This window comes from Triturus cristatus, chromosome 5_2, assembly GCF_964204655.1.
Source record: "Triturus cristatus chromosome 5_2, aTriCri1.1, whole genome shotgun sequence".
Classification (NCBI taxonomy): Eukaryota; Metazoa; Chordata; class Amphibia; order Caudata; family Salamandridae; genus Triturus; species Triturus cristatus.
Genome location: NC_140588.1, coordinates 1,086,136,296 through 1,086,161,499, shown reverse-complemented (window position 1 = coordinate 1,086,161,499; position 25,204 = coordinate 1,086,136,296). Strand labels below are relative to the sequence as shown.

Below are 25,204 nucleotides of genomic sequence, written 5' to 3'. Positions count from 1 at the left end.
CCTTGGGTCAGTATTCAGAATCAAGTGATGAAAGTCGACTTAATAACTGTAATGATTTTTAAATAATATTTAGCTATTTCAAAAGTTAGCACTTAGAAAATATTTCAGAGAAAACATTCAATGGATCTCTATGGCAAGAAATTCAAATTGCAGGTAGAGTACTTTATCGTTACTTTTGTAGTCCAGGACTGGGTACCTAGACCCAGGACTGGGGTCCTTATCAAAAACAGGTAAGTAATTTCGTTTGCAGAAATGGTACGATTTTAAAAGAATATTTCAAATTTGCAAAAATAGACACTTAGAAGAAATTTCACAGAAAAGCAGACAATGGTTTCCTATGGGAGAAAAATGAGTTAGAGGTAAGTATAGTTGTGAACACTTTTCAGGGTCAGGGCTGGGCACCAAGATCCAGCACTGGGAGCTCACCTAGGAGCAGGTGAGTAAATTCGTTTTTGTCACTTGGCTGATTTTTGGTGAATTTTTGCAGTTTTGAAAAGTTCACACTTAGAAGATTTTTGAAGAAAAAGCCAGTCAATGTTACCCTATGAGGAAAATGAAGTTAGCGGTTTAAGGGTAAGTACTCGACTGGCAGAGTTGAAATTCCGGGCATGGACTCAGGGGTCCCCCAGTGTCAGGTAGGTACAGTTGGTTCACCCTCAGCGGTTTCAGGTCGGCCGGGTGCAGAGAGAGTTAGGCCCAATGTTATCCTATGAGGGATAGGGGGGCCTTGGTTGGTGGCTGCTGTCTGGCAAGCCACGCGGCTGTGGGAGCTGGGCTCCTGGTCACTTGCTCAGGGCAAGTGGGGAAGTAGGTTAGTGTAGAGAGTGCACTGCCAGGGCCACTCGGGCGGCTGGGTGCAGGGTGCTTTTGAGCCTTCGGGCGCTCAATGGAAATCAATGGGAATGTTCCGGTTTGGAAAAAGGCTGCGGGCTCGGGGACGAGGATGTGTCAGGTGCCACCACCACTTCGAGAGGTAAGTTGGGTAGTTGTAGGTTAGGTGGGTACCCCGGGATTGGGCACAGGGGGCCGCAGGGCGCCGGGTGCAGGGGTGCCTTTTGACGTCGGGAATCTTACCCTCTGGTTGATCGCGGTTGGGGTGGCACTCGGTTCTGAGGCTGCAAGCTTCTTCCGGGATGTCGAGGGGGGGTCCTTGGGTGCCGGACTCGGGGTCACAGTCGCCGTGGGGTCGTCCTCAGGGTCTTTGTCCACTCCGGCACTGGCCAGGCTTGGCTGGTGCAGAGTGTGTTGGGTCCGCGGTTCCGGGCTGCTGCCAGGGGTTAAAAATAGGTTTCTTGAGTAGAGCCTCTACTCATGGGAGTCCCAGGGGCTTAGAGCCAAAAGGGTAGCCAGGTCCTCCGGGGTTGGCGAGGTTGCTGGCCACGAGAGATGCCGCGCTGGTGCAGGTTCGAGAGTCGACAGGCCGGTAGGGCTGGGGCCAAAGCAGTTTGTGTCTTCTTCTCTTTTTAGCAGCTGCAGGGCAGGTCCTTGTTCTTCTTGCTCTTCTTGTCGTTTTTCTATCTGGAATCTAAGGAAGGAAGGTTCAGGGTGCCCCTAAATACTAGATTTAGGGGCGTTACAGGTAGGTGAAGGCCAGGGACCAATGGGTCCTTGTCCTGGGGTGGGTACACCCCCTATCCTGCCTCTCTCCTGTGGGAGGGGGGCAGTAGCCTAATCCTGATAGGGTAGGGCCTCCCATCTTCAAGATGGCGAGAGCCCGGAGATGTGCTTCACCTCGCCTCCCCCACCTGAGGGGTGGGGTGGGCAGGCTGGCACATCCCCTGTCCTTGTATGGGGTTTCCGGCCAAGCTTCCCGCCAGAGTGGGGGGTTGCATTGGCCTGGGGAAACTCCAAATGGCGGCCTGCCTTTGAAGCTTCCCTTTGCTCATCCTGGGGGAGGAGATTTCTCACCTCACCCAGGATGTGCATTGTTGCAGGCCCGGGAGAGCAGGGGCTCTCCCACCCAGGGGTCCAGCAACGTGTCTGCTGTGTGGCAGCCTGGGCAGCCTCAGAGCAGACGTGGATTGTTAGTTAGCTGTAAGGGGGCATCTCTGGGGTGCTTAGTACATTAAATCCTACACTGGCATCAGTGTGGGTTCAATGTGCTGAGAAGTTTGATACCAAACTTCCCAGGCTTCAGTGTTGCCAATATGGTGCTGTGGAGCTCGTGTTTGACAAGCTCTCAGCACCATGTACTCTTAAATGACAGCACTGCACTTACAGTGCCCAGGAATGGACCCGGGTACTGTAGGGGCACAGGGCTCCTGCTCCTGTGCCCACACCATAGGCGTAATGCACCCAGCTAGAGGGGTGGCTGACATATGCCTTGGCAGTGTAGGTGATGGGCATGGTACACAGTGATGTGTGCCATGTCGACTCTTTGTTTTGTCCTGCACCCAGACACTCAGCCTGCAAGGGCAGTGTGTGTGTAAGGGTACAGGGCCTCTGAGGGTGGCACAATGAGTGCTGCAGCCCATAGAGGCCTTCCCTGGCCACAAGGCCCTGGGTACCTAGGGTACCATTTACTAGGGGCTGACATGTGGCTAGGGTTTGCCAATTTGGAGTTTGTGTGGTTTAAGGAAGGAACATAGGCCCTGGGCACCTGATTGACAGGAACCCAGGGTACACTCAATCGAAGTACATTCAGCAATTTAGCGAAAAGTGGGGGCATACCATGCAAGAAAGATGGCACTTTCTCACAGGGGGCATACCATGCAAGAAAGATGGCACTTTCTCACACCAATGACTTCCCTCGACACTCCTGAAGAAGCCTGCAGCCTCAGAACCAGGTGCCCCCCAACTGCGATCAACAGAGGGTAAGATTTCCCGACACCAAAAGTCACCCCTGCACCTGCGGATCTCTGTGCCGAAACCCGGGGTTCCTACCTATCCTCCAACTACCCAACTTACCTCTCGAAGTGGTGGTGGCACCTGAAGAACCTTCGTTCCCGAGATTGCAGTCTTTTTCTAAACCGGAGATTTCCCATTGAAATCAATTGAGCGCCCGAAGGCTCAATAGCACCCTGCACCCAGCCGCCCGAGTGGCCCTGGAAGTGCAACCTCTGTACCTATCTACTTCCCCACTTGCCCTGAGTAAGTGACCAGCTCCCACAGCCGTGTGGCCTGCTAGTCAGCAGCCACCAACCAAGGCCCCCCTACCTCTCATAAGATAACATTGGGCCTAACTCTCTCTGCACCCGGCCGCCCTTGTGCTGCTGAGGGTGAACCAACTGTACCTACCTGACCTTGGGAGACCCCTGAGTCTATGCCCAGAACCTTAACTCTGCCAGTCGAGTACTTGCCTTTAAACCGATAACTCAATTTTCTCCATAGGGTAACATTGACTGGCTTTTCCTGAAATTTCTTCTAAGTGTGGACTTTTCAAAACTTACAATATTCACCAAAAATCAGCCGAGTAACGAAAACGAAAATACTCACCTGCTCTTAGGTGAGCTCACAGTGCTGGATCTTGATGCCCAGCACGGACTCTGAAAAATACTTACAACTGTACTTACCAGTAACCCAATTTTCTCCCATAGGAAATCATTGACTGTTGTTCTGTGAAATTTCTTCTAAGTGTCAATTTCTGCAATCTTTAAATATTCTTTAGAAATCGTTTAATATCTGAAAACGTATTTACTTACCTGTTTTGGATAAAGGTCCCAGTACTGAGTCTAGGCACCCAGTACTGGATTACAAAAGTAACGAGAACATACTATACCTGCAACTTGAATTTTCTGCCATAGGGAGTCATTGACTGTTTTCCATGAAATATAAGTGTCAACTTTTAAAATAGCAAAATGTTGTCTAAAAATCATCACAGTAATTAAGTAGAGCTTTTTTCACTTGATTCCAAGTACTGACCCAGGACTGAATCTAGGATCCAGTCCTGGAATTCCAAAAGTAATCCTAAAAGTAATCTGTGGCAAATAACTTGAAACTTCCATTGAACTCAATGCATTATTGTGTTTAGAATTGTGTTGCCTATTGCAACCACTTGTAACTTTCTACAAAAGTCAATTGCATATTGCAAACGTATTTATATAAAGCATCTCATTCTGAGAAAGTATATTTTAATACCTATTGTTGGTTCTAAAATAAAACAAGCATATATTTTTTATATATAAACCATTGGCCTAGAGTTCAGTTATTGAGTGTGTGAGACCATTTGCTGGGTGAGTGTGTGCAACAAATGCTTTACACTGTCCTGTGATACTGCCATACTGCTCGACCAAGCTACCACTTTAGAGAGTAAGGTTATATCTAACTTTAGCCTCTGCCAAACCTCTGGGGACTCTGGACTCTGTACACCCTGTACCTATTTGGGAACAGTATATACAGAGCCACTTTCTCGCAGCATGTCGCTGCTGGATTGGTAAAACCAACTGATAGAGATGGAGACAAGAGGCCGCATGGAGTGCCGGCTCTGTGGAAGTCTTAGAGGTTGAGTTATCCTTCAGACTCTGAAAGCTTTCCTGCCATCTGTCAAGGAGAGGCTGGTATAAGACCTCACAGACAACACAACTGCCATGTGGTACTGCAACAAATAGGGCTACTTTGATGTCGATCACCTGGCAGCATCCCTGAATCCCAAAGGAGACGTTCAAACACACAAAAGGTGATGGAAGGAATGCTTGCAATAAGTTTTACCACATGCAATTGCTTGGGGTAACATTCCAACCCATGCGGCATGAGCGATTGCCAGTGGCTGAGATTAATTGAAGCATTCTGCCCATCACCTTATTGTGGCAGCAGACAACCTAAATGTCCTGGGTATGCCCAGCCATGGGTTCCAGGCTCACTGGACTAAAGCTACAGCCTACTGATGAGCCTCAAGCAGGGCGAAATCGGTCTGGGGATGCTAGTGGTCCCTTCTGGAGTGGGTCTTGCCTGGCATTCGGATGGACTGTTCCTATAAGGAGCAGGGTTGGTACTGATTTGCATAAGGCAGGCCTTTGTCTAGAGTGGCATGGTGGGAATAAACGATGGTACCGCTACCTCTCCTGCCTTGAGTTGTTCTAGGGGAAGATCAAGAAGTAGTGGCCCAAGTCATTTTCTTCGCCCTGTACTGGGCCATAAAAGGGTGGTACCCAAAGCTCTTGAGTCGGAGCAGGTGTCTTCTGATCATACTTTTGCTTTTTGGAAGACCTGCTGTCTCAGTAACATTGCAGGGTCCTGCATCCGAGTGTCCACAATCTTTGTATCCAAGCCTGGTGATAGATTCGGGGCAACTGAACACATTTGACTTTCTGACCAAGGTGGTTGATGTCAACCTTGTGGCCAGGGATGTACTGGGGAAATTTGTTGCTTGTTGTGGTACTCGAAATATAGACCTCTTGAGTTTCTGATGTCTTTTGTTTGTACTTTTGCTAGCCCACCAAGGCCTCTCAGTGGGCACAGTTTAAAGTTATTTGGTATATCTTTCAGCCTGTTTGCCCGCCATTTTTAAGTGACTGATTATGATGCATGATATAAAAGATTTTATACACGTTTCCCACCCTAACAGTTTGTTCTGTTTCAGTGGTACTTGAATTTGGTGTTGAATTTCCCACATGCATGACTTTTGAGCCTATGCACAGCTGTTTTTTTTTTTAAGGCTCTTCGCACTGAAAACTGTCTTCCTCATTGCAATTTCATCTGCATGCTGCGCAAATGACCTGCAGGTGCTTTTGGTGCAGATGCCCTGCACCACCTTTTCCCAGACTTATTGATACTGAAGAGCTGGGTGGAGTTCATATCACAAACTGTGACTCCCTTCGATGTTGGCCAGTCTTTAACTCTGCCAGCATTTTCTGCCCTTGCACACTTTGCGGAAGAAGAGGAGACTCTGTTGCCTTGACCCTGAGGGTGCGCTGAGCTTTTACATAGACTGCACATACGTCCATTGCGTGGATGACCAGCTCTTTGTGGCATTTTCCGGGGCATAGAAAGGCAATGCAGACACTAAGAGGACCCTATCAAGTTGGATACTCCTCTGCATGAAAATCAGCAAACACTGGCCAAGAAGGCTCATTCCAGCGGGGCCGAGGCTGCCGTGACTGCTTTGGCTTGAGGGGTGCTTCTTGTAGATATCGGCCAGGATGCAAATTGGGTAATGATAGTGCATACGTTTATGAAACACTACTGCCTTGAAAGTCCACTGTGGTGGGAAAGGTCACTTGGCCGTGGTCCGATTTGCCGAACTTCTTGGGTGGAGTCCACTCCTCAGACCTGCCACCTTTGATGGAACTGCTATGGTATCTATTCTAAATGTAAGAAGTCTACGGTTAGAAGTATCCATCAGAAAACAATGTCATCACCTTTGGTAATGCTCTTTCTGGTTGATCCTCTTATCTAACTTCAAATGCCACAGTGTCCTTCGTCTTCCCCACTCTGTAAAAAGTCCTAAATTAGATATTCAGCTCACCCTCTCAGACCATTTTTTCAAAGTGCCACATTTTGGGCATTGAAGGAGAAACGCACGAGAAACTGATGTCAGCGCACAAGGGTGGTGGTAATATATGGCTCCTCTAAGTTACTTCTGGGGCGGTATGGAGTCCTTCCAGAGCTATATGGCAACACCTAGTGGCGTGCTGGAGTATTGCTGGAAGAGTTTTCCCGACCCAGTCAAGCACCTGGGGGCTTTCTAAAGGCAAGGAGTCTGCACTTTTATAAATAGAATAGCCACTAAGAAGGTAATTTCCAAAGGTAACTTGTTTTTTTTTAAACACATCACTGCAACCTCATATTAAGCTCCTCTAGCCTCTGTTTTCATCCCGCCAACCGTTTGCATGAACGTACGTAGGCCCCCCCCCCACCCGACTAGTGAAGACAATAACCCACATTAATTTACTCTTCCAAAAATAAACTGGAGTAAATGCATGGAATCTCTTCTTTCAGAGCACAAGACTAATCTCAAATACCAAAAATCTTTACCAATAAAACTGGACTGACCATAAAGTTGGGTCCTGGAGTACTGGGCTACCATTCCTAAAGCACTTCAATGCCTTGTCAGGGCTAGTAAGCTCTAAATATGCAATTACAGTACAATAATATACAGAATCCCTAACTACCAATCTGGCTTCACACTCCACTACACCATGGAGAGCTCTACCTTGTATATCGTAGACAATGCCCTCTTGATAATAAACGATGACCCCTGACTCCTGATATTTTTTGACCTCTCAGCTGCCTCTGACATAGTCAACCATGGTACCCTGTAGTTTTAAATGAGATTTAACAGCAGAGTCTTTCATTGGTTCTCCTTTCTAACCGACACTGGTTTGTTCAAATGTGCACCTCCATGCCCCAAAAGATCTGTATCATCTGCAAAGCCCCTGTGGGTCCCATACTGACTCCTGTCCTCTTCATAGTCTATACCTGTGGAGCTCTGCCAACCGATAACAACCAGATTCACCAATATGCAGGTGGTACTCAACTGAACTCAAAAGATTCCTCTGGTTCAGACATCCAACACCTAAAACACTACCTGAACACCATACTTTTCTGGATGTCCAGCGCCTATCTGAAGTTCACTCCAACCAAGGCAGAATTCCTGTTATTTGCTAAGAACCATAACAAGAAACAGTACAAAGCTGGATCAACAACATGAACCTTGAATGCTTCACACACCAACTTTCACCTAATGGTACCAGCTCTCTCTTCAATATAAATTGAAATTATTTCTTCCAGAAAGTGTCGTCAGAACTGCTGGATCATGGTAACGCCCTGCGCTGTGACCTCCCAACTGCAGCGCTGGCACCTCTTAAGGCTGCTTGAGACTCTCTAGGCCCTTACATGAGCCCCCCCCAGTGAACAAAAGCACTCTGCTTCTGTTTAATTGACTAGGTACTGTAGGAAAGTGGGTTTCTGTTGCAGTAACCCCCCCACTTTTTGCCAGACTACTGATGCACTTTTTCTTGGTGTGCCCTGGGTCCCTGCCAATCAGGTTCCCTGGGCCTGTGTTTTTTCCCTAACACTAACCCAATTTGGCATCTCTGGCCACAGGGCAACCCCTGGTAAATGGTACCACAGGTACCCAGGGCACTGTGACCAGGGAAGACCTCTAAGGGCTGCAACACTTACTGTGCCACCTTTAGAGGCCCTGTACCTTTACACACACACAGCCTTTGCAGGCTGCGTGTCTTGGTGCAGAACAAAGTAAAAAGTCGACATGGCACACATCCCTGTGTGCCATGCCTACAACCCACTGCGCTGGCATAGATCAGTCACCCCTCTAGCTGGGTGCCCTATGCCAGTGGTGAGGATACAGGTGCATGAAGCTGTATCCCTACAGTATCTATTCAGTGAGCCCATTCTTAGGCGTTGTAAGTGCAGTGCTGCCATTAAGAGTATATGGTGCTGGGAGCTTGTCATTACGAACTCCACAGCACCATAATGGCTACACTGAAAACTGAGACGTTTGGTATCCAACTTCTCAGCCCCTTTAATCAAAAATGCACACAGAGGGCCTCTCAATGCCCCTGAAAAACGACCAGCCTCTGGTGGGTTCCCTGACTGGTACAAACCAGCCTGCCACCACGAGACATGTTTCTGGACCCCTAGGGTGGGAGCGTACGCTCCCTGAGCCCAGAAACAAAGCCTTTCCAGGGTGCAGGTGTTCACACATCGCCCAGGCCAGGAAGAGCCATCTGTGGCAGGGGAGCTTCAAAGGCCTGGCAGACTTTGTAATGCGACCCCCCAGCCTCTCCTGCAATTAGGAGCAGGCCCCCTTACTGTCTCCCCTCCCTTTCGGCGGGAAGACAGGCGGGAAAAACTAGTGAGACCAGGAGGTGTTCCCACCTCTGCCAGCTCCACCCCTCAGGTGGGGGAGGCGAGGTGAAGCCCACTCCATTGCTTGCCATCTTGCAGATGGCAGGCACTCCCCAATCAGGACTAGGGATTGTGCTCACTCTCCCACGTGAGGTGAGCACACCAAGGGTGTAGTCACCCTAAGGTCAGTAGCCCATTGGCTACTGACCTCAAGACCCCTAAAACGCCCCTTAAATACAGTATTTAGGGGGCAGCCCTGAACCAAGAAGGCAGATCCAGCAACAACAAGAAAACAAGATAAGGACTGAAGAGCCGTGCAGAGCTAACAAGAGGACGACACCCACTGACTTGGCCCCAACCCTACAGGTCTGTCCCCCCTCGAACCTGCTAATGCGAAACCTGGTGTGTCCTGCAGCCAGCAACCTCAAAAACCCAGGAGGACCTGCCTGCCTTCACTTGAAAGACTGAAATCTCCCATGAACATCGGACTTGTTCAGACTGCAGCTTCTGGTGCCAGTCGGAGACCGCAAAATCCAGCCCACTCTGCACCCGCTGAACCCGGCCAGAGCTCGAGTGGAAAAACACCACAAGGAGGTCCCCCCAGCGGTCCTGACTCGAGATCCGGTGACCCCTGACCTGCCTCAAACCTCGCGACGACGCCTGCAGCTCAATCCAGAGGACCCCCCCTACCACGACCAGAGCGGGCAAGAAAATCCGACGTGCAAAGGCACCCATGCACCCGACGCACCACGGCCTTGTGTGCCCAAACCGACGGTTCCTAACCAACCCACGACATCCCAACTTACCCCTCGAAGTGGTGGTCGCACCCAGAAGATCCTCGTCCCGAGCCTGCAGTGTTTCTTTGTCCTGGAGGTTTTCCGTTGAAAACAGGGCACCCGACCTCAAAACAGCACCCTGCACCCGGCTGCCCTAGTGCCGCTGAGGGTGCACCTTTGGCGCTACTTTGGTCCCCTACTTGCCCTGAGCTTAACCCTAGGAGCTTTGCTCCCACAACCCAGTGGCCTGCTTGCCAGCAGCCACCAACCGGAGGCCTCCTATCCCCCATTGGATAACATTGGGCCTCAACACCCGGATGCCCTAGTGCCACTGAGGGTGCATCACTGACCCAGGGAGACCCCTGATTCTAACCCCAGAGCCTTAACTCCCACAGTCGATTACTTACCTGTGAACCGTTAACCTGTTTTCCTTCCATAGGATGACATTGACACTTTTTCTCCAAAAAGTTTCCAAGTGCGGAGGTCTGAAACCTAAATATATTCTTTAAAGATCGCACAAATAACAAAAACGTGTTTACTCACCTGTTTACAGGAAATGTCCCAGTGCTGAATCTAGGTATCCAGCACTGAGTTAGAAAAGCAACGTGAAAAGTAACTTACCTGCAATTTACTGTTGAAGCCCATTCATTTCAATGTACTGCTCCAAAATGTTTGTAAGTGGGGAGCTTTGAAAACTGAAAATATTCTTTAAAAATCATGCGAATAACCAAAATGTAATTACTTACCTGTTTCTAGGAAATGTCCCAGTGCTGAATCTAGGTATCCAGCACTGAGTTAGAAAAGTAACGTGAAAAGTAACTTACCTGCAATTTACTGAAAAAGCCTATTCATTCCAATGTACTGGATTAGCTAAGTGTTGCATACTACTGCTCCCCTGTAAATCAAACAAAGTACAATTTCTATTGCATTTGCAAACTATCCTATATCCAATAACTTATTACTGAAAAGTATTTAATGCTTACCTGTACCAGGCCGGCTTGGTTCTAAAAATAAACAGTATATTTGTATACAAATTCAATTGGCCTAGAGTTCAGTTCTCGAGTGTGTAAATTCATTTGCTGACCGAGTGTGTACACCAAATGCTTAACACTGTCCTCTGATACTGCCTTACTGTTCGACCAAGCTACCACTATTAGAGTAAGGTTCGATCTAACTTTAACCTCTGCCTATCTCTGGGGACACTTGGACTCTATACACACTATACCTCATTTTGGTGTAGTATATATGGAGCCAGTTTCTTACAGGTACTAACAGGAAAATGTTAAATAAATGCAATTATCTATTTATATATTAACTGTAGTGAACGAAAAGAAGCAAAGAAAGTAACCTGGTTACAGCCAAATAAAAATATATATTTACACAAGTTACATACATAACAATCAATTAAATAATTAAAAAGTTAATACTTCGTTATTAATCAATTACTTAACTTCCCACCCTATACCCATACAAACCCAACAACCCACACCTAAAATATGTTAAAAATATTATAATTACACAATTTAAATAATTAACAACCAATTAAAAAAATGAATACATATTAATAAATTATCGACACACCACAATACCCCTACAAACAAAACAACCCGCTGCTAAAATATAACTTTAAAAAATATGATTACACAGTTTGCATAATTCTCAATTAAATAATTAATATTAAATTGTATTATTAATTATACTTAATTAACTTCTCGCCCTGTATCCCTCAAAACCTCAACCCGCTACACCACTATAAATTACTATTAACAAATAAAAAAAATTAACATAAAATTACAAACTATATTTACAAATATTGTCAACAGTTATGCAAACAACATTTAACAATTAATATACGAACTAAACACACATAAAAATAATTTGAAAAGAATGAAAATGAACTAAGAATGAAAATGATATTAAAAATAGATATTCTTGAAAACGAAATTACTTACCTAAAAAATCGATAGTCTTGTCAATGATATTTCTGCCTCACGATATTTGTGTCACTCAAAACACTCGCTAATCAGGACGAGCTATTTTTAGGGCCTACTCGCCCATTCTGGGGAGCTGACAGGTGCTGCTTGCTCACAAACTGAATGAGCAATAAAGCTGCCTTTAAATCTTATCTTGTCACATTTGCTTGGCTTTCAGAGACAAGAGTTCAAAAGTCAGTTTTTCTTCCTACATTTAGTTTTCTTTCTGTGACGAAGTTAGAAGATTTTGTAAAGTGAACTGTGTGGCAATTGAACTGTGCAAACCATGTGCAATGAAAGGCTGTAAGGTTTCAGGCTTTTTTTCTAACACAACACTGAAATAGCTAACAAGTGAACTGTTGAAACATTTCAAATATATTTCACTAGTTATGAAGACCCATGTTTTTAATACTGTGGTTAAAAAAAAAAGAAATGTATGGGATCAAAAAAAAATCAGAACATATTACTTGGTGATGTGCAAATTATTAATATTTTTGCTGAAACCAGATTTCCTGTTTATGCGCTATTTAACATAATCAGTAAAACTACGTTAGTGGTTAAGTTTTCTAGCAATTTCAATGGAAAATGTGATCTCTGTAAATGCCAGTACACTACCACATCATTCTTTAGTAGTACATTTATGAAAAGTGATTTTTAAAGATGAATTTGGAAATATTCCTGCTCCTTACCAGATGACAATCCTATTAAGAGGCAAGACAAGGATCATGTGTAACCTATTCCTATTATACATGGAGCAAATGTTTAATCTAGTAAAGCGTTTTTCTGTACAGCAGAAATATCTAACTTGCATATTTGAAGGTGCTCTCTCATGTGATAATAAAGAAAAAGGCAGCTCCATAAGACAAGATATCTGCCTAGGGTCACACAATTTGAGACCAATTCATGAGTCAAGTCACCACAGTTTGGTCGAGTAGATTATTCAAGTTACAAGATCTGCAGGTCTAGTATCGTTTTTAGGATTTTTCGAGGCCCTGGTCAGGATGTTTGTGTATCTCGTTATTTATTATTCAGTGTTTTGTCCAAATACCAAAGTGATTACCCAAGAGTGCACAATTTGTCATAAGGAGCGGCTGCGATTAATTAAAAAAAAAAAAAAAAAAAAATATATATATATATATATATATATGAGATACCGGAAACTCCCACAACCTCCGAACGGACGGCGAAGAAGGAGAGACGGACCACAGGAAACTTCAGGCAAGAGTATTTATTCGACCAATTCTCAGCAAAACATGACGCGTTTCGGGCTCAAAAGCCCTTGTTCACATGCCACACGGTCGTGTAGGATACCTTTTATTTGGCAGGATAGCAGGTATCCTACACGACCGTGTGTGGCGTTTCAATTGTGGTGCGCTCTTCATTTGGATATATAGCGGTCTGTGCCAGATCGCGAAACGCCCCGCTGCGGAGGAGCAGATCCTACACGCCGACAATTGCAGGCGCTTAAGGAACGGCGTGACCAATGTGGCAGGTCATCACTAGCGGGGACCCAGCTTTACCTTTGCAACGGCCTACTATAGGTACAAGAAACTGATGGGAGATCAAGCACGATGCCACGATGGCTTTCAAAGAACTCACTATCCCAGAATGCAGTCATCAGACACGCCCACTGGGGCGGGACTTTTAATCAAGCCTCCGCGAGTGCGGCGGAAAATCTTTGCAGCTGTTCTCTCCGTTGGGAAGCCAGTGATCAAGGGACAAGCAAACCCGAAACATGTTTGGCTACTAGCCTGAGCTGCAATGGTGGACCTTCTTCCCTGCTATCCTGCCAAATAAAAGGTATCCTACACGACCGTGTGTGGCGTTTCAATTGTGGTGCGCTCTTCATTTGGATATATATATATATATATATATATATATATATATATGTGTATGTATATTATCTACTGGCGGTCGCCAGTAGATAGTTATAGTTCGGACCGTGTTTCCGTAGCAAATCTCAAAATTCTATTTTGAATAACTTTGGCGCCGGTTGACGAATCCTCGCGAAATTTTCAAAACTAATGGGGCGCTCCGTTCAGCTCCTACCCTGAAAGTCTCGGGGTGATTCGTCAAGCAGGGGCCGAGAAAAAAGGGGGGTCCCAAAACGCGTTTTCCCCATGCATCTTTCCATAGGACCTTTAGACGCAGCTACAGCCCGAACGGCTGAACAGAATTACTTGAAATTTGGCAGAGAGGTAGCCATAAGGTCAAGGAAGTGCCTTTTGCAGGTCTGGTGTAAATCTGTTCAGTATTTCCTGAGAAAATAGCATTTAAAAGCATATCAATATCTATACACGCGCAGGGTGCGCGCACCGTGCGAGCACCCTAACGTGCGCGAGCGTAATTCTGATTGGTGGTTACATGTTAGTCAGCGTTCGAATCGGTCGAAATCAGGAAGTGTCGGCCGCCATTTTGTTTGTTTTCAGTGCGAGAGTGAAAAAGGAAGGTGGCGAACGTGAAAAGGGGGCAGGGTAGAGAGTTCCTGACCCCCTAGCCTTTGTCAGGGGGTCCCTGAAGGACCCCGAAGGCAAAATAAAAAAATAATAATACATAAATAAATTAGCATTTAAAAAACCTTGCAAATTCACTGAAAAAACAATAGGTTTCACACACGTTATAGTTAGGAATTAGCATTTAAAAAACCTTGCAAATTCACTTAAAAAAACCATAGGTTTCACACATGTTATAGTTAGGTGGATATTTCACTCGTAAAAAACCAATGAAATTCCCCCGTTATAGTTAGTTCAGATAACTATAACTCGCGCAACCGCCACTCTATCACAAGGATGATGTCATCAGTGATGTCATGAGTGATGTAATATGTGACGTCATCAGCAGTGGATTGCGGGCGCGCGAGTTATAGTTATCTGAACTAACTATAACGGGGGAATTTCATTGGTTTTTTACGAGTGAAATATCCACCTAACTATAACATGTGTGAAACCTATGGTTTTTTAAGTGAATATATATATATATATATCTATCTATCTTCTGGTTCCATAGTGGTTCTAATGGTGAGATGTAGGGACTACTCTCACCAAAGAAATGCCACTATGCAGTGGAACCTGCCCACCCTATAAATACAGCGCTCACAACCAGCATATTTTGGCGAAGTGGTAAAGCCAAGATTAAATGTCAAGTCTACTACTGCCAGAGCTAAAACTTTTCACTGTCCCATGTCTAGCTGGGGGGGTTTCAAAGCAAGTTTCAAAATAGCACCAGTGTGTGGGTCACGTGAAACACAAGCTGGGCTATGGCAGTGGCAGGATGAGCTTTGAGACTAGCATGCATTTCAGCTGGCAATATTGGATTTTGTTGGTTGTGGGCCTTAGTGGCTGGTCTCGGGACACCTTCAGTGAGGGCTGTCTTGGTAGGCTTCTAAAAGGGCATCATGTAAGGCTTGTAGTCTTAATACGGTGCTCCGTCAGCCAGTGACCAATTTCTTTCATACTCGTTAACAGCTACAGATGTGTTCTTCCTTTCTGGGACTCCTTAGGGTAATGCAGTTGACATTCTCTGGAACAGTGAAGCTCAGTAGACCAAATCCATCTGTATTGCCATGTAGAATTAAAACCGTGAGAATAGTCCCTCTCCTGTAGTGTTCAGTGGAAACAAAGCTTTTCACTGTCTGAATGTTCCTCCTCTGCTGTCATTCGCCTCTACTACAGACACAAGAGTCTAACACAGCTAATCCTGCTTGTGTATATGAATGTGAAAAGGAGCTGGAAGATGTCATCTGATAGTACGGTACAACACATTCTACAGTTTGTGTAATTTGTTGGAAATTGCACATTTTATATTGAATATCATGTACATTTACATTGCTCATATTTACAGTCTGAAGTGTAGGTAGATCATTTGATTTTTCCAAAATTGCACATTTTTCGGTCCCGTGCTGAAGCTGTTATTAGAACACATCTGTGTGTTTTAGAGATTCCAGTTTAGTCACTGGACCAGTGCTTCCAAAACTTAAGAACCACGACCCAATTTTTAGAATGACAAACCTTTGCAACCCCCCTAGCTTTAATGTACATGATGTGGACGGTTTTTACTTTATTTTTTTTATTTTTATGTAAGCATTGTGTGGTAGCTTACTGTCATTTACAGACATCACATTTTCCATTGAAATGGACATTAAATTTGCACAGATATTCAGTTTTACTGATAAAACTATATTGCTCACAAATGATGTGTGAAAATAGTTGCATCGAATATTTATCATTTGTGCATCTTTTCTTGATTTGTTTTGATCCTCTTAAAATCTGTTTCCATCACACTTCAGACTTTCAAATAAATGTGCTTCATTTTTGCTTTCCTATCTTCTAAATATGTACAGTTCATGTACAGCTATTTACATTTTGTTGTTACAAAAAGACATCCTACAGCCTTTCCTTTCACACTCCATGTACCCCCGCAAGACTGTCACATAATTGACTTTACATTTGTTTCTCTGACTTCAAAGTGAGAGAAGTTTGTACACACAAATCCCCATGTTAAAAAGTAGGCAGCACTTTGTCAGAAGGCATAGCATGACATTTGACCTCTTTATTTGAAGAGCAGCAAATCAGATAAGATAAATACAGAATTTAAAGGCATCTTCATTTATTGCCTGGACTTTGTGGCCTACCAAAAATCTGCTCTCTCGACCCACTGGTTGGGAAACACTGCCCAAGACTGCATGTTCAGTGTGAGTGAGAAAGAGGAGATGTGTGAGGGTCATCCCATGGTAGGTGTAAGAATGAAGGTGCATATAACGGTGTGATTCAATCTGTATGTAGCAACAGTGGACTCTATTATGCAGTGAACCTCGCACAGCTTCTCTTTTTCACTAAAGTATTCTTCTTTTTGTTTCTAGGTGAGAGCAAAGTTGCGGGAGATGGAATTGCAGATCAAGGAGCGTGGGCAGGCTGTGGAGGTCAGGTGGTCTTTTGATAAGTGTCAGGAAACCACTGCAGGTACGTTCTACAGTCTGATTGTCATACTGTTTTCACTATGTGCCATTCACCTTGGGTCCCTTGGATGGGGTGTCTACTAGGCTCTCTGATACACCATTACAATGTGCATTGATGATTCTTTGCCATTTGATGTTGCTACTAAAGGTAAACTTAAAGATGTTTTGGAAAGGGAGCAACTTCCAGAATAGTTTGTTGTCTTAGTCAGGCCACCGCTGGAAATAGATGATGATGGTTGAGGTGGAGAGGTTTACTCTATGATACAATATTGGAGTTATAATGATGGCTGACATGCCTTTTTAAATCTGATTTTTAATGTTCCTTAAATGACTTCTGTGGTGTTCCCTTCTGGTAATTTTTACCTGGCCTCCTAAATTTTACCTGCCCGTTATTACCTATTCCCGGCATTTCTTTGAGTGCGGACCCTGCGCCAATCAATTAATGTGGCTGGGTGTCCCGTTCTGACCATGAAGGGGTTTTGGCTTCCAAGGCAATCATTACAAACTTCATAGTTATATTTAAAAATCCTGTAAAGTGACCTTTCTTCTCTGTCGCATATTCCTCTTCTATTTTCTCTAGGATTCACTATTGGGCGTGTGCTGCATACGTTAGAGGTTCTTGACAGTCAAAGCTTTGAGAAGTCCGATTCCGGCAACTCCTTGGATTCGCTGTACAACCGTATCTTTGGGCTCGGCCCAAGCAAGGATGGCCATGAGGTGAGGTGTGCAAAAGGAAAAGCAAGGAGCTAGTGGGTCATCTTAATGAACGCGGGTAGATAAATCTTATTGGAAAGACTATACATGAGATGCAGCAGATGGAAGTTTGGGTGACAGCAGAGAGTTTTAGACACCTTTAGAAATATTGTAGTAATGTGTTTTCCTGATGTTAGGGATAGATTAGAAGGCCACTACTGCGCAGTACTACACATCTTAGCTTGAAACATTTAGAACAACAGTGTTTTCGCACAACTTGTATCCGAGTTACTTAACCATGCACACTGTGTTTGCTAGTATTGAAATCGGAACGCAAAATTACAAAATATGGCAAGTAAATAAAATAACGTGAAAAATGTGTGTCAATAAGACCATGAATCCAAATGTGACCATAATGTTGTGCTAACGAGGCAGGAAATCTAGTTAGGATGTGTAAGCACAGAATATGAAGCCCCTCGCTGACATCGTCAGAGACCTTGGCATCAACATAGTGTCTTACGCCTCCTGCTTTAAAGAAATGTCACTGCTTGGATAAAAAACAACTGCCTCCAGCTCAACACAGACAAAACCGAAGTCCTAATCTTTGGCAACAACCACTCCCCCCTGGCATGCCTCTTGGTGGCCCTCTGAACATGGGCCCCTAACCACTCCTGCGGACCATGCCAAGAACCTTGGTATCATTCTGGACACCAACCTCTCCATGAGCAGACAGATCAATGGGATCTCCTCCTCATGCTTCCACATCCTGTGAATGCTTCGCACTATTTTCAAGTGAATTCCACTGAACACCAGACGAACGATCACCCAGGCTCTCTTCACAACTAGACTTGATTACAGAAACTCCTTCTACATTGAAAACCCAGCCCATGTCCTCTGCCGACTCCAAACCCCCCAGAACGCGGCCGCCTGCAGACTCATCCTGGCCATCCCTCGTAATAACCACATCTCTCCACACCTCAACAATCTCCACTGGCTCCCAGTCAAGGAACGATGTAAGTTCAAGCTACAAAACCACGCCTACAAAGCCCTCCACAACAGCCACTGCCACAACTTCTACCAACCCACCAGACACATTCGATATGTGTCCTAGGCAAGAGCATACCTCCCTCACATCAAGAAGGCCAGAAGCGGAGGACGTTCCTTCCCATACCTTGCAGCCAATACTTGGAACCACCTCCCGAAACACCTCAGAACCTCTTCCCCCCCCACCCTCATGGACTTCTAAAGGAACCTCGAGACCTGACTCTTCCAGACAGGGGGAGGAGGAGATCCTCCCTGCTTTAAGACCCGCCCTACTCAGCACCTGGGTACCCTCACAGGTGATTAGCTGTGCTCTATAAATTCACATAACATAATAAGACGGCCCATCCCTAACAGTCCTCTTGCAGTTGCACTGGGTATAGAACATAAATGAGGTCATTTTATCTCTCATGTGATGGAAAAGGTCATTCTTACCCTCAGAGAACCTGATGAGACCTTTGAAAACCTTTTGAAAGGGAATAATCGCCTCCAGGAACTAAACAAAAATGTGCTGTGAAATAGGATACTTGTCCTTATCACACTGCTCTAGTGAGTCAGAAATAATGTGGTTGCCTTAGGCTCCAGGAACTGCAGCATGCTACATTTACCCTAGAAGCAATGGCAGCTATATTTGTTGTGATGCTAAGCGTATGTGATTATTGTGCATTTTGAAATACTGTTAAAGGAAAAGGTAGAATAATGTTTCATTAACCAAAATAATAGTGTTTTCAGGGTCATGGAGAGGAATTAAGATTATGAATTTGGTATATATATTCCTATTTGCAGGAACTTAATATCTACAAAGCTTTTTTTCTACAAATCATTCTAAAGCCTACAAGTGTTCTGCACAGGAATGGTGCAAGACCTAGATGGGGCCTTGGAAGAACCCTGTTCTAGCCTCTTCCTCTTGAGGAGTAGCCTCTCGCCTCATCTTTTGGTGCCTTTTGTGACCTTTGCCCTATGGCACAAGGGAAGGGCAAGTCATTTCAGTTCTACTCCGATGTGGCGATAAGATGTCTTACCTGGAAGAGCAGAAGTGAAGCGAGGGAGTAGTGCCCGGGAACACTCTAGTTGCCTCAAACTTCTTTGGCCTTCAGCTTAGGCACATGTTTCAATTCTGTCTGATCAGACAGCATTCCCGCAAGCTTCACTGAAGGGAATGACCTACTTGGAATCCAGTAGACCCTGTTATCCATCCATATACACCACCTACATCAGGCTTGGTGTTCAGTTGTCTCACTCGTCCATACCTTTACTTTTTGGAAATGGGATTACACCAGCTCCTCTCTAGTCCTCTGGCACCTCATATCTCTACTGAGAAGTAAACAAGGTTACCATTGGCACTGCCAGTCCGGCACCCAATGCCCTCATAATCCTAAGGTGCATCTTACTCTGCCTCAAGATGGTATACTTTAGTTCCTCTTTATTTTGTACTACTTGCCTCAAACATCTGAAGCTGGTGCATCGCATGCACGACAGTTTAGACTGACTTGCTCAGTGTATGTCCCTTGATTGTCATGCAGCTGTCCCTTTTTATCCTTGCCAGCTTATCCTGTGCCCATTGTCTGTTCTTTCCACATTCCAACTAACCGCCCTCCCCCAAACTAAGAGTCCACTGAAGAGATTTGATGCATACCAGTGGGACTGTATGCGAATCTCACCCTCCTGTGTAGAACCTCAGAATGCCTGTCAGTCCAACACTTGAAGAAGCAACAAGTGTACGAATCCTAGCATCTGTAGGTAAATCTGTTCACAAATGATGTGCTTTGTGCAGAAACTCTTGCTTGAATACTATCAGATTATATTTTTAGTGGAACTGTGGGATTTGTAAATGTCCAGCCCCCACTTCTCTTATAGATTTGATAAGTTTTGTACAGTCTGAATTAAATGTAGTCTGGTTCATTTTGGTACAGTTTGACAGCTACGTTTTGTTTGGTGGCAGCCTGTCCCTTCTTTATTTTGCAAAATGAATGCTACTGTGCGTTTATATTAATCTTCATTGGCGATTAACATAATGGGTACTTCTGTTTGACCTTTTCTGAGGTCCTTAGTGGTATGAGAACAGTAACTGTTCAGCAATAGTGTGACCACACGTCATCACAGTGTACAAGATGTCTGTTGTCCTTCTGGCTGCTAGTGTGATCCATGGCGTATTCCTGCGATGTTTTAAACAGCAGTACATCTCCCGCTCCCTGAGCTTCTTCTCTGTTTATGATTAGTGTGATGGCCATTCTGCCTTCCTGCAGATCTCCCCGGATGATGATGCTGTGGTGGCCTTGCTGTGTGAGTGGGCAGTCAGCTGCAAGAGGTCTGGGCACCACAGAGCTATGGTAGTGGCTACGCTGCTGGAGAAGCGGCAGGCTGAGATAGAAGCGGAGGTAAGTGGCCTGCAGGCTCCTGTTTGTTATACTATTATAATGTTATGCACATTTGTTAACTGCTTTATTCTTGTATGGGCCATTAGCACCTGCACAATTGGAGCACTCTTTACAGGTTGGAATACATGCTGGTCGTAGGAAAATGTGGTCTGTTCAACTTCTATTGGGAAGTGTTTCATATTGAAGAGGGCTTGTAATGTATATTGGCCTTCGAAGTTAGAATATACAGATGTATTGATGAATGTAGAAATGAATTTTAAGCTCTAGCCACATCCTTTATTTGTTCCCCCTTACCCTTTGTGAGTGGGCAAACGAGAGAAGCCAGACCACCTCCACTCATGGAAATGTGGACTCTGAGCTGGCCCTACCGGGGCACATGGCGAAAGACTACCTTCCTGCCAATCAGGAGCTCACCAAAAACGTAGGTCGGAATGCCTCACTCACTGGTTCCAGCCGGGTAATGGATCGGGAGGACAAGTAGTGTCTTTAAAATTATTTACATTAGTGGTATGAGAAGGCCCTAAAGGGTCTTCCATGCGCATCAACAAACTCCTTCCGTCTGGAGGAAAAAACTGACAGCACTGGTGGGGCCACTGTCCAGTTAACTTCCTGGAGTTGAGGAAAGATTGCTTTGTGGAGGAAGTGAATCTGTCCTCTGAGCAGCAAAATATAGGTCTGTGCCTGGCCACTTTGTCCAGCTGTTGTTGCTGAATTTAGGGTTGAATTCACTGCATATCCATGCTGTGCACCTGGAACATTTGCCTGGTAAAATCAAGATCTTCGGCATGTCCAAAAAGGTCTAGGAGTGTATAAAGACAGATGTGGTCACGGTGCTGGGTGAGCTTATGAATGCCTGAGTCCATGGCTACCCAAGGTTTGTTTATGATCAAGCAAGGGTCAGAGGACCAGCAGTTGTGCCTCAACATTGTCACTAACACATATGCCATTCCCCTTCCTTGTGTGCTGTTGGCTCAAGGACAAAGTATCTCACTGCTTTTGATTTGAGCCGGTGTAATTGGCATACCTCTGTGGCATCTTGAACCAAAGAGAAGATTCAGAAGATGCCGGAGTACCTCTACAAATGAACGTGCATGCATATTCACCCACGTAATGCCCAGCATCATGTCTTGAATAGGATTTACTGGCAATGTCTTGTACTGGTTCGCCTCACTCATTTTCAGCTAACACCATCTTGTTCAGGTGGGCACCTACACATCCCAAAAGATCACCTCTGGATTCCCCTCGGGCTCCATACTGCCCCCTGTCTAATTTTCAATGAGTTGAAGACTTCTTTAAAGAGCAGTACACAGCTCCCAGTATCCAGCTACTTCTCCCAGCACTTGTTGCCTGCGACCTTGTCTTTGACCGTGTACTATTCTCTGCTGCGTTTTGGTTAGGTTCCACTATACAAATACTACATACATACATGCTGTGTGGTCTAGAGGCATTCTGTCACCTATGTGGATAGCATAGCTTTGAAGGCATTATAGCAGCTCCTTGAAACTGGTGTTCTTCTGACTTTTCCTGAGCAATTTGACTGGGTCAATCTCATGGCTCCGGGGCAGTTACCTGGCGCCCCTGATCCTTGGCGAAGAGGACCAAAGTTGGCCCCTTCAACCGCGACTGCTCCCGGTGACAAAAACCAGATGCCTAAGGACTCCTCTGCACCTGTCGCCCTTGTGTCCTGGAGAAGAGATTCAAAGGTGCCCTGAAGTCCCTGGACATCACAAGAGTTAATCCTCCTTGATGGTTCTGCTCGACTGGTCCCCCAGGCCAAGCCTGCAGTCTCCTTGTGACCAGACCGATTCTTCTTTTAATTGAATTGGGCAACCGACGCTGTAATGCACCTCTGCACTTGAACGCCCAAGAGTCTCCCCCAAGTGAGCTGTTGGTGCTGCCTTGGACTTTGACCTATACTCCCCTTAAGTCCAGAAGATTGGTCCCGTAAGTCTCTGCGAAGTACCTGGATGCTGCGTGTGTTGTTTCTGCATAGCTTAACGTTGCGCAGAAGATTTTCAATTCCGATTTAAAGTATCAAAAATCACTCAAAATTTGACGACGCTGAAAAATACATCTGTGCACCCGTACGGCCCATTGCCTCCTGAGGTGACCTGTTGACTCTGCCTTGGACCTTGCCCCATATTCACCTTAAGTCCTGAGGAAGGGTCCCATAAGTTGTTGTTAAGTAACCGTATGCAACATTTGTTTTCTCCATAGCTTAACATTGCTGCAAAGTGCTTTAATCACGATTGAAAGTATCAAACAGCTGTATATGTGAAACCTGTGTTTTCAAAGATCACTTACCTGAACAATTTTTTTCTGGTGCCTAACATAACAAGCATTGGCATAGCCAATAGGTCTTGCCTTTGGGATCTTTTAAGTGTTTAGCCATGCAACAGTTAATGTTGTTGCACCAAGGATATTGTACTTTATAACTAAATATTTATAAGGTTCCAAAGGCGAGACCTATTGGCTATGCCAATGCTTGTTAATATAGCATTGATTATTAATGTTTAGACGCCACACCCACCCCTTTTTCAATCACAGGCAATGAGGGGTTTCATTATGGTACCTCTAAAATGTGATCTCACAGTGGTGAAATGATGATGGAAACACGTCCATTGGATTCACAGCTTTGTACTGACGTTGGGAAGCCCACCTACTATCCAGAAATGTGGAAAGTCCAGGGCGCTCCACTTCTCCTTTTGTGTTTTTACTCATGACAAAAGCGCTCAAAGTGAAGAAGTGAAAACATATCATCTAAAATACCGTGTAGCACCTCACAGTTTATGTAATGTGCAAACATGTTCGCTCGTTAATCACTTGAGTCCTGCTAGCAGACAGGTTGAAGAATTACCATCCTTGTTTATATGTAATCCAGTGCCTAAAGTATGTTTTTCTTGTAGGCTCTGTGATTCTCGTAGCAACCAGTGTGCAGCCTGTTGTGGGCTGGGCTCCTGTAGACACTAGGAAACCCGTGTTTTGGTGCAAGTGCGGCTTAAACCCCATGCTAGGTTTGCAGAGTGTCTTTGGAGTGTTAAATAACGGATACATTTTAGGTTGTCCGACCCTTGAATTATGTAATAGATGTATCTTTGCTCTAACTATTTGATTTTGTGGTGGTGGTAAAGTTACATTCTTGTGTGGTCGAGTGCTGTAGTAGCACGGCGGCGCCCAGGGTTTAGATCTTTTGTTTTGCTGCTGTTCCTGTATTATGCAATATCACTTCTGTTTATAAATAAGAGCAATCTTGCATCAACACTTGCACTTTCCAAGAGCCCCCCCCCCCTGTCTACTCTCCTCTTCTCAGCTTCCCCCCCCTCTCGTCGCGCCTTGAACACGTCCCGTTCCCTGGAGAGGCCTCCATCTCTGGCACGCGCTGCAATCCTTCCTTTACCCCGGCGGAGGCGGACCAGAAACCAGAATGAGAACCGCGCCGATTTCTTAAGCCATTAATGAGGCGTCCGTCTCCGCGCTGTCAGCCGCGCAGCCATTTTATAAAGAGCAGATGAGAGCGACGCCACGTCCTCCATTCCAGTGAGACCCGGGGGACGGCGTCGAGGGGGGGCTCGGACGAGCGTGATGAAGGGAGCGATTAGCAAAACACACAAGATGATGGACGGAATGTTGCACATTGGTAACACATTCACCCCCAGTCACAGATCTGGGTTTAATCTATCGTTATTTTGCTCACCATGCCACCCCAGTTCAGACATGGCCATATGCAAATCAGTCTTGACCCTGTGCCTCATGGAAACAGTCCAGCCCGAACTGCCAAGCCATGTCTTCCCTGGACCGGAATCAAGCATCCTAGGACCGGTTTCGGCGTATTACCCCTCTTCAGCCAGGATAGCCTGACTCCAGTGGCGTAGTGAGCACGGGACCCACGTATGGGCATACCCTTCCCACATAGGGCGAACAGCAAAACACACAAGATTAGAGCACGTCAGTCTCTGAGCAAAGAAATCAAGCGCGGCTGTGAAGAGGAATTAAAACACGGGGGCCAAGATGACAGAGTTGAGAGGGAGAAGGGAGGGACAAGAAAGCAAAATGATAGGTAGAAAAAGAACTAAGTGAAGGAATAGAAGAAGGAAGAAACGGAAAGAGAGAAGACAACAGAGTTGGGGAGGGGAGGTGCGAGATTGAGAGGAACTAGAGGAAGGAAGATAAAGGAAAGTTGAGTGAGGCAGAGCAAATACAGTAATTGGAGAAGAAAGGAAAATACAGCGCCCAGAAGCCAAAGAGAATAGGGGAGAAAAGGAGACGAGAGAGAAATGAGCGGGTAGGGCCAGCTAGGATGAACAAGACCAGCAAAGAAGGAGGGAGAGGTGTAATGAAGTAAGAAGTAAAAGAAAAGTGGTATGAACATAAGAACAGATGGAAGATAGAGGGCAGAAGGGAGGGGGTAGAAAAACAGATTGATTGAGAGGTAGAGAATGAGTGTCAATGGATGAGATCAGAGAGAATGAGGAAAAGAGAGGAGAGAAAAAGTCAGAGAAAGGCGAGAGAGCGCGCTGTCCGCAGCAGTGGTAGTTAACTCGGGTTGATCCAAATCAATAAGCATTGACAAACTCAAGTCAATACTGTTGGATGAAATTGTCAGTAGGTAATTACTTGTGGAATACTGTGCTGTCTTAATGG

At 45.3% G+C, this 25,204-nt stretch overlaps 1 protein-coding gene across 7 annotated transcripts in view; it reads left to right on the top strand.

Moving 5' to 3' along the window:
* Positions 1 to 25,204, top strand: part of MED12 (mediator complex subunit 12) — a 956,599-nt gene that overhangs the window by 174,954 nt on the left and 756,441 nt on the right. For 5 of the 7 annotated variants that reach the window (XM_085608427.1, XM_085608421.1, XM_085608425.1 and 2 more), the window contains 3 exons: positions 16,356 to 16,455; positions 17,032 to 17,168; positions 20,405 to 20,563. In XM_085608427.1, coding sequence (XP_085464553.1) covers positions 16,356 to 16,455; positions 17,032 to 17,168; positions 20,405 to 20,563 — 396 coding nt within the window. The remainder of the gene's footprint in view (positions 1 to 16,355; positions 16,456 to 17,031; positions 17,169 to 20,404; positions 20,564 to 25,204) is intronic. The other 2 variants (XM_085608424.1, XM_085608422.1) reach the window with 1 other exon arrangement.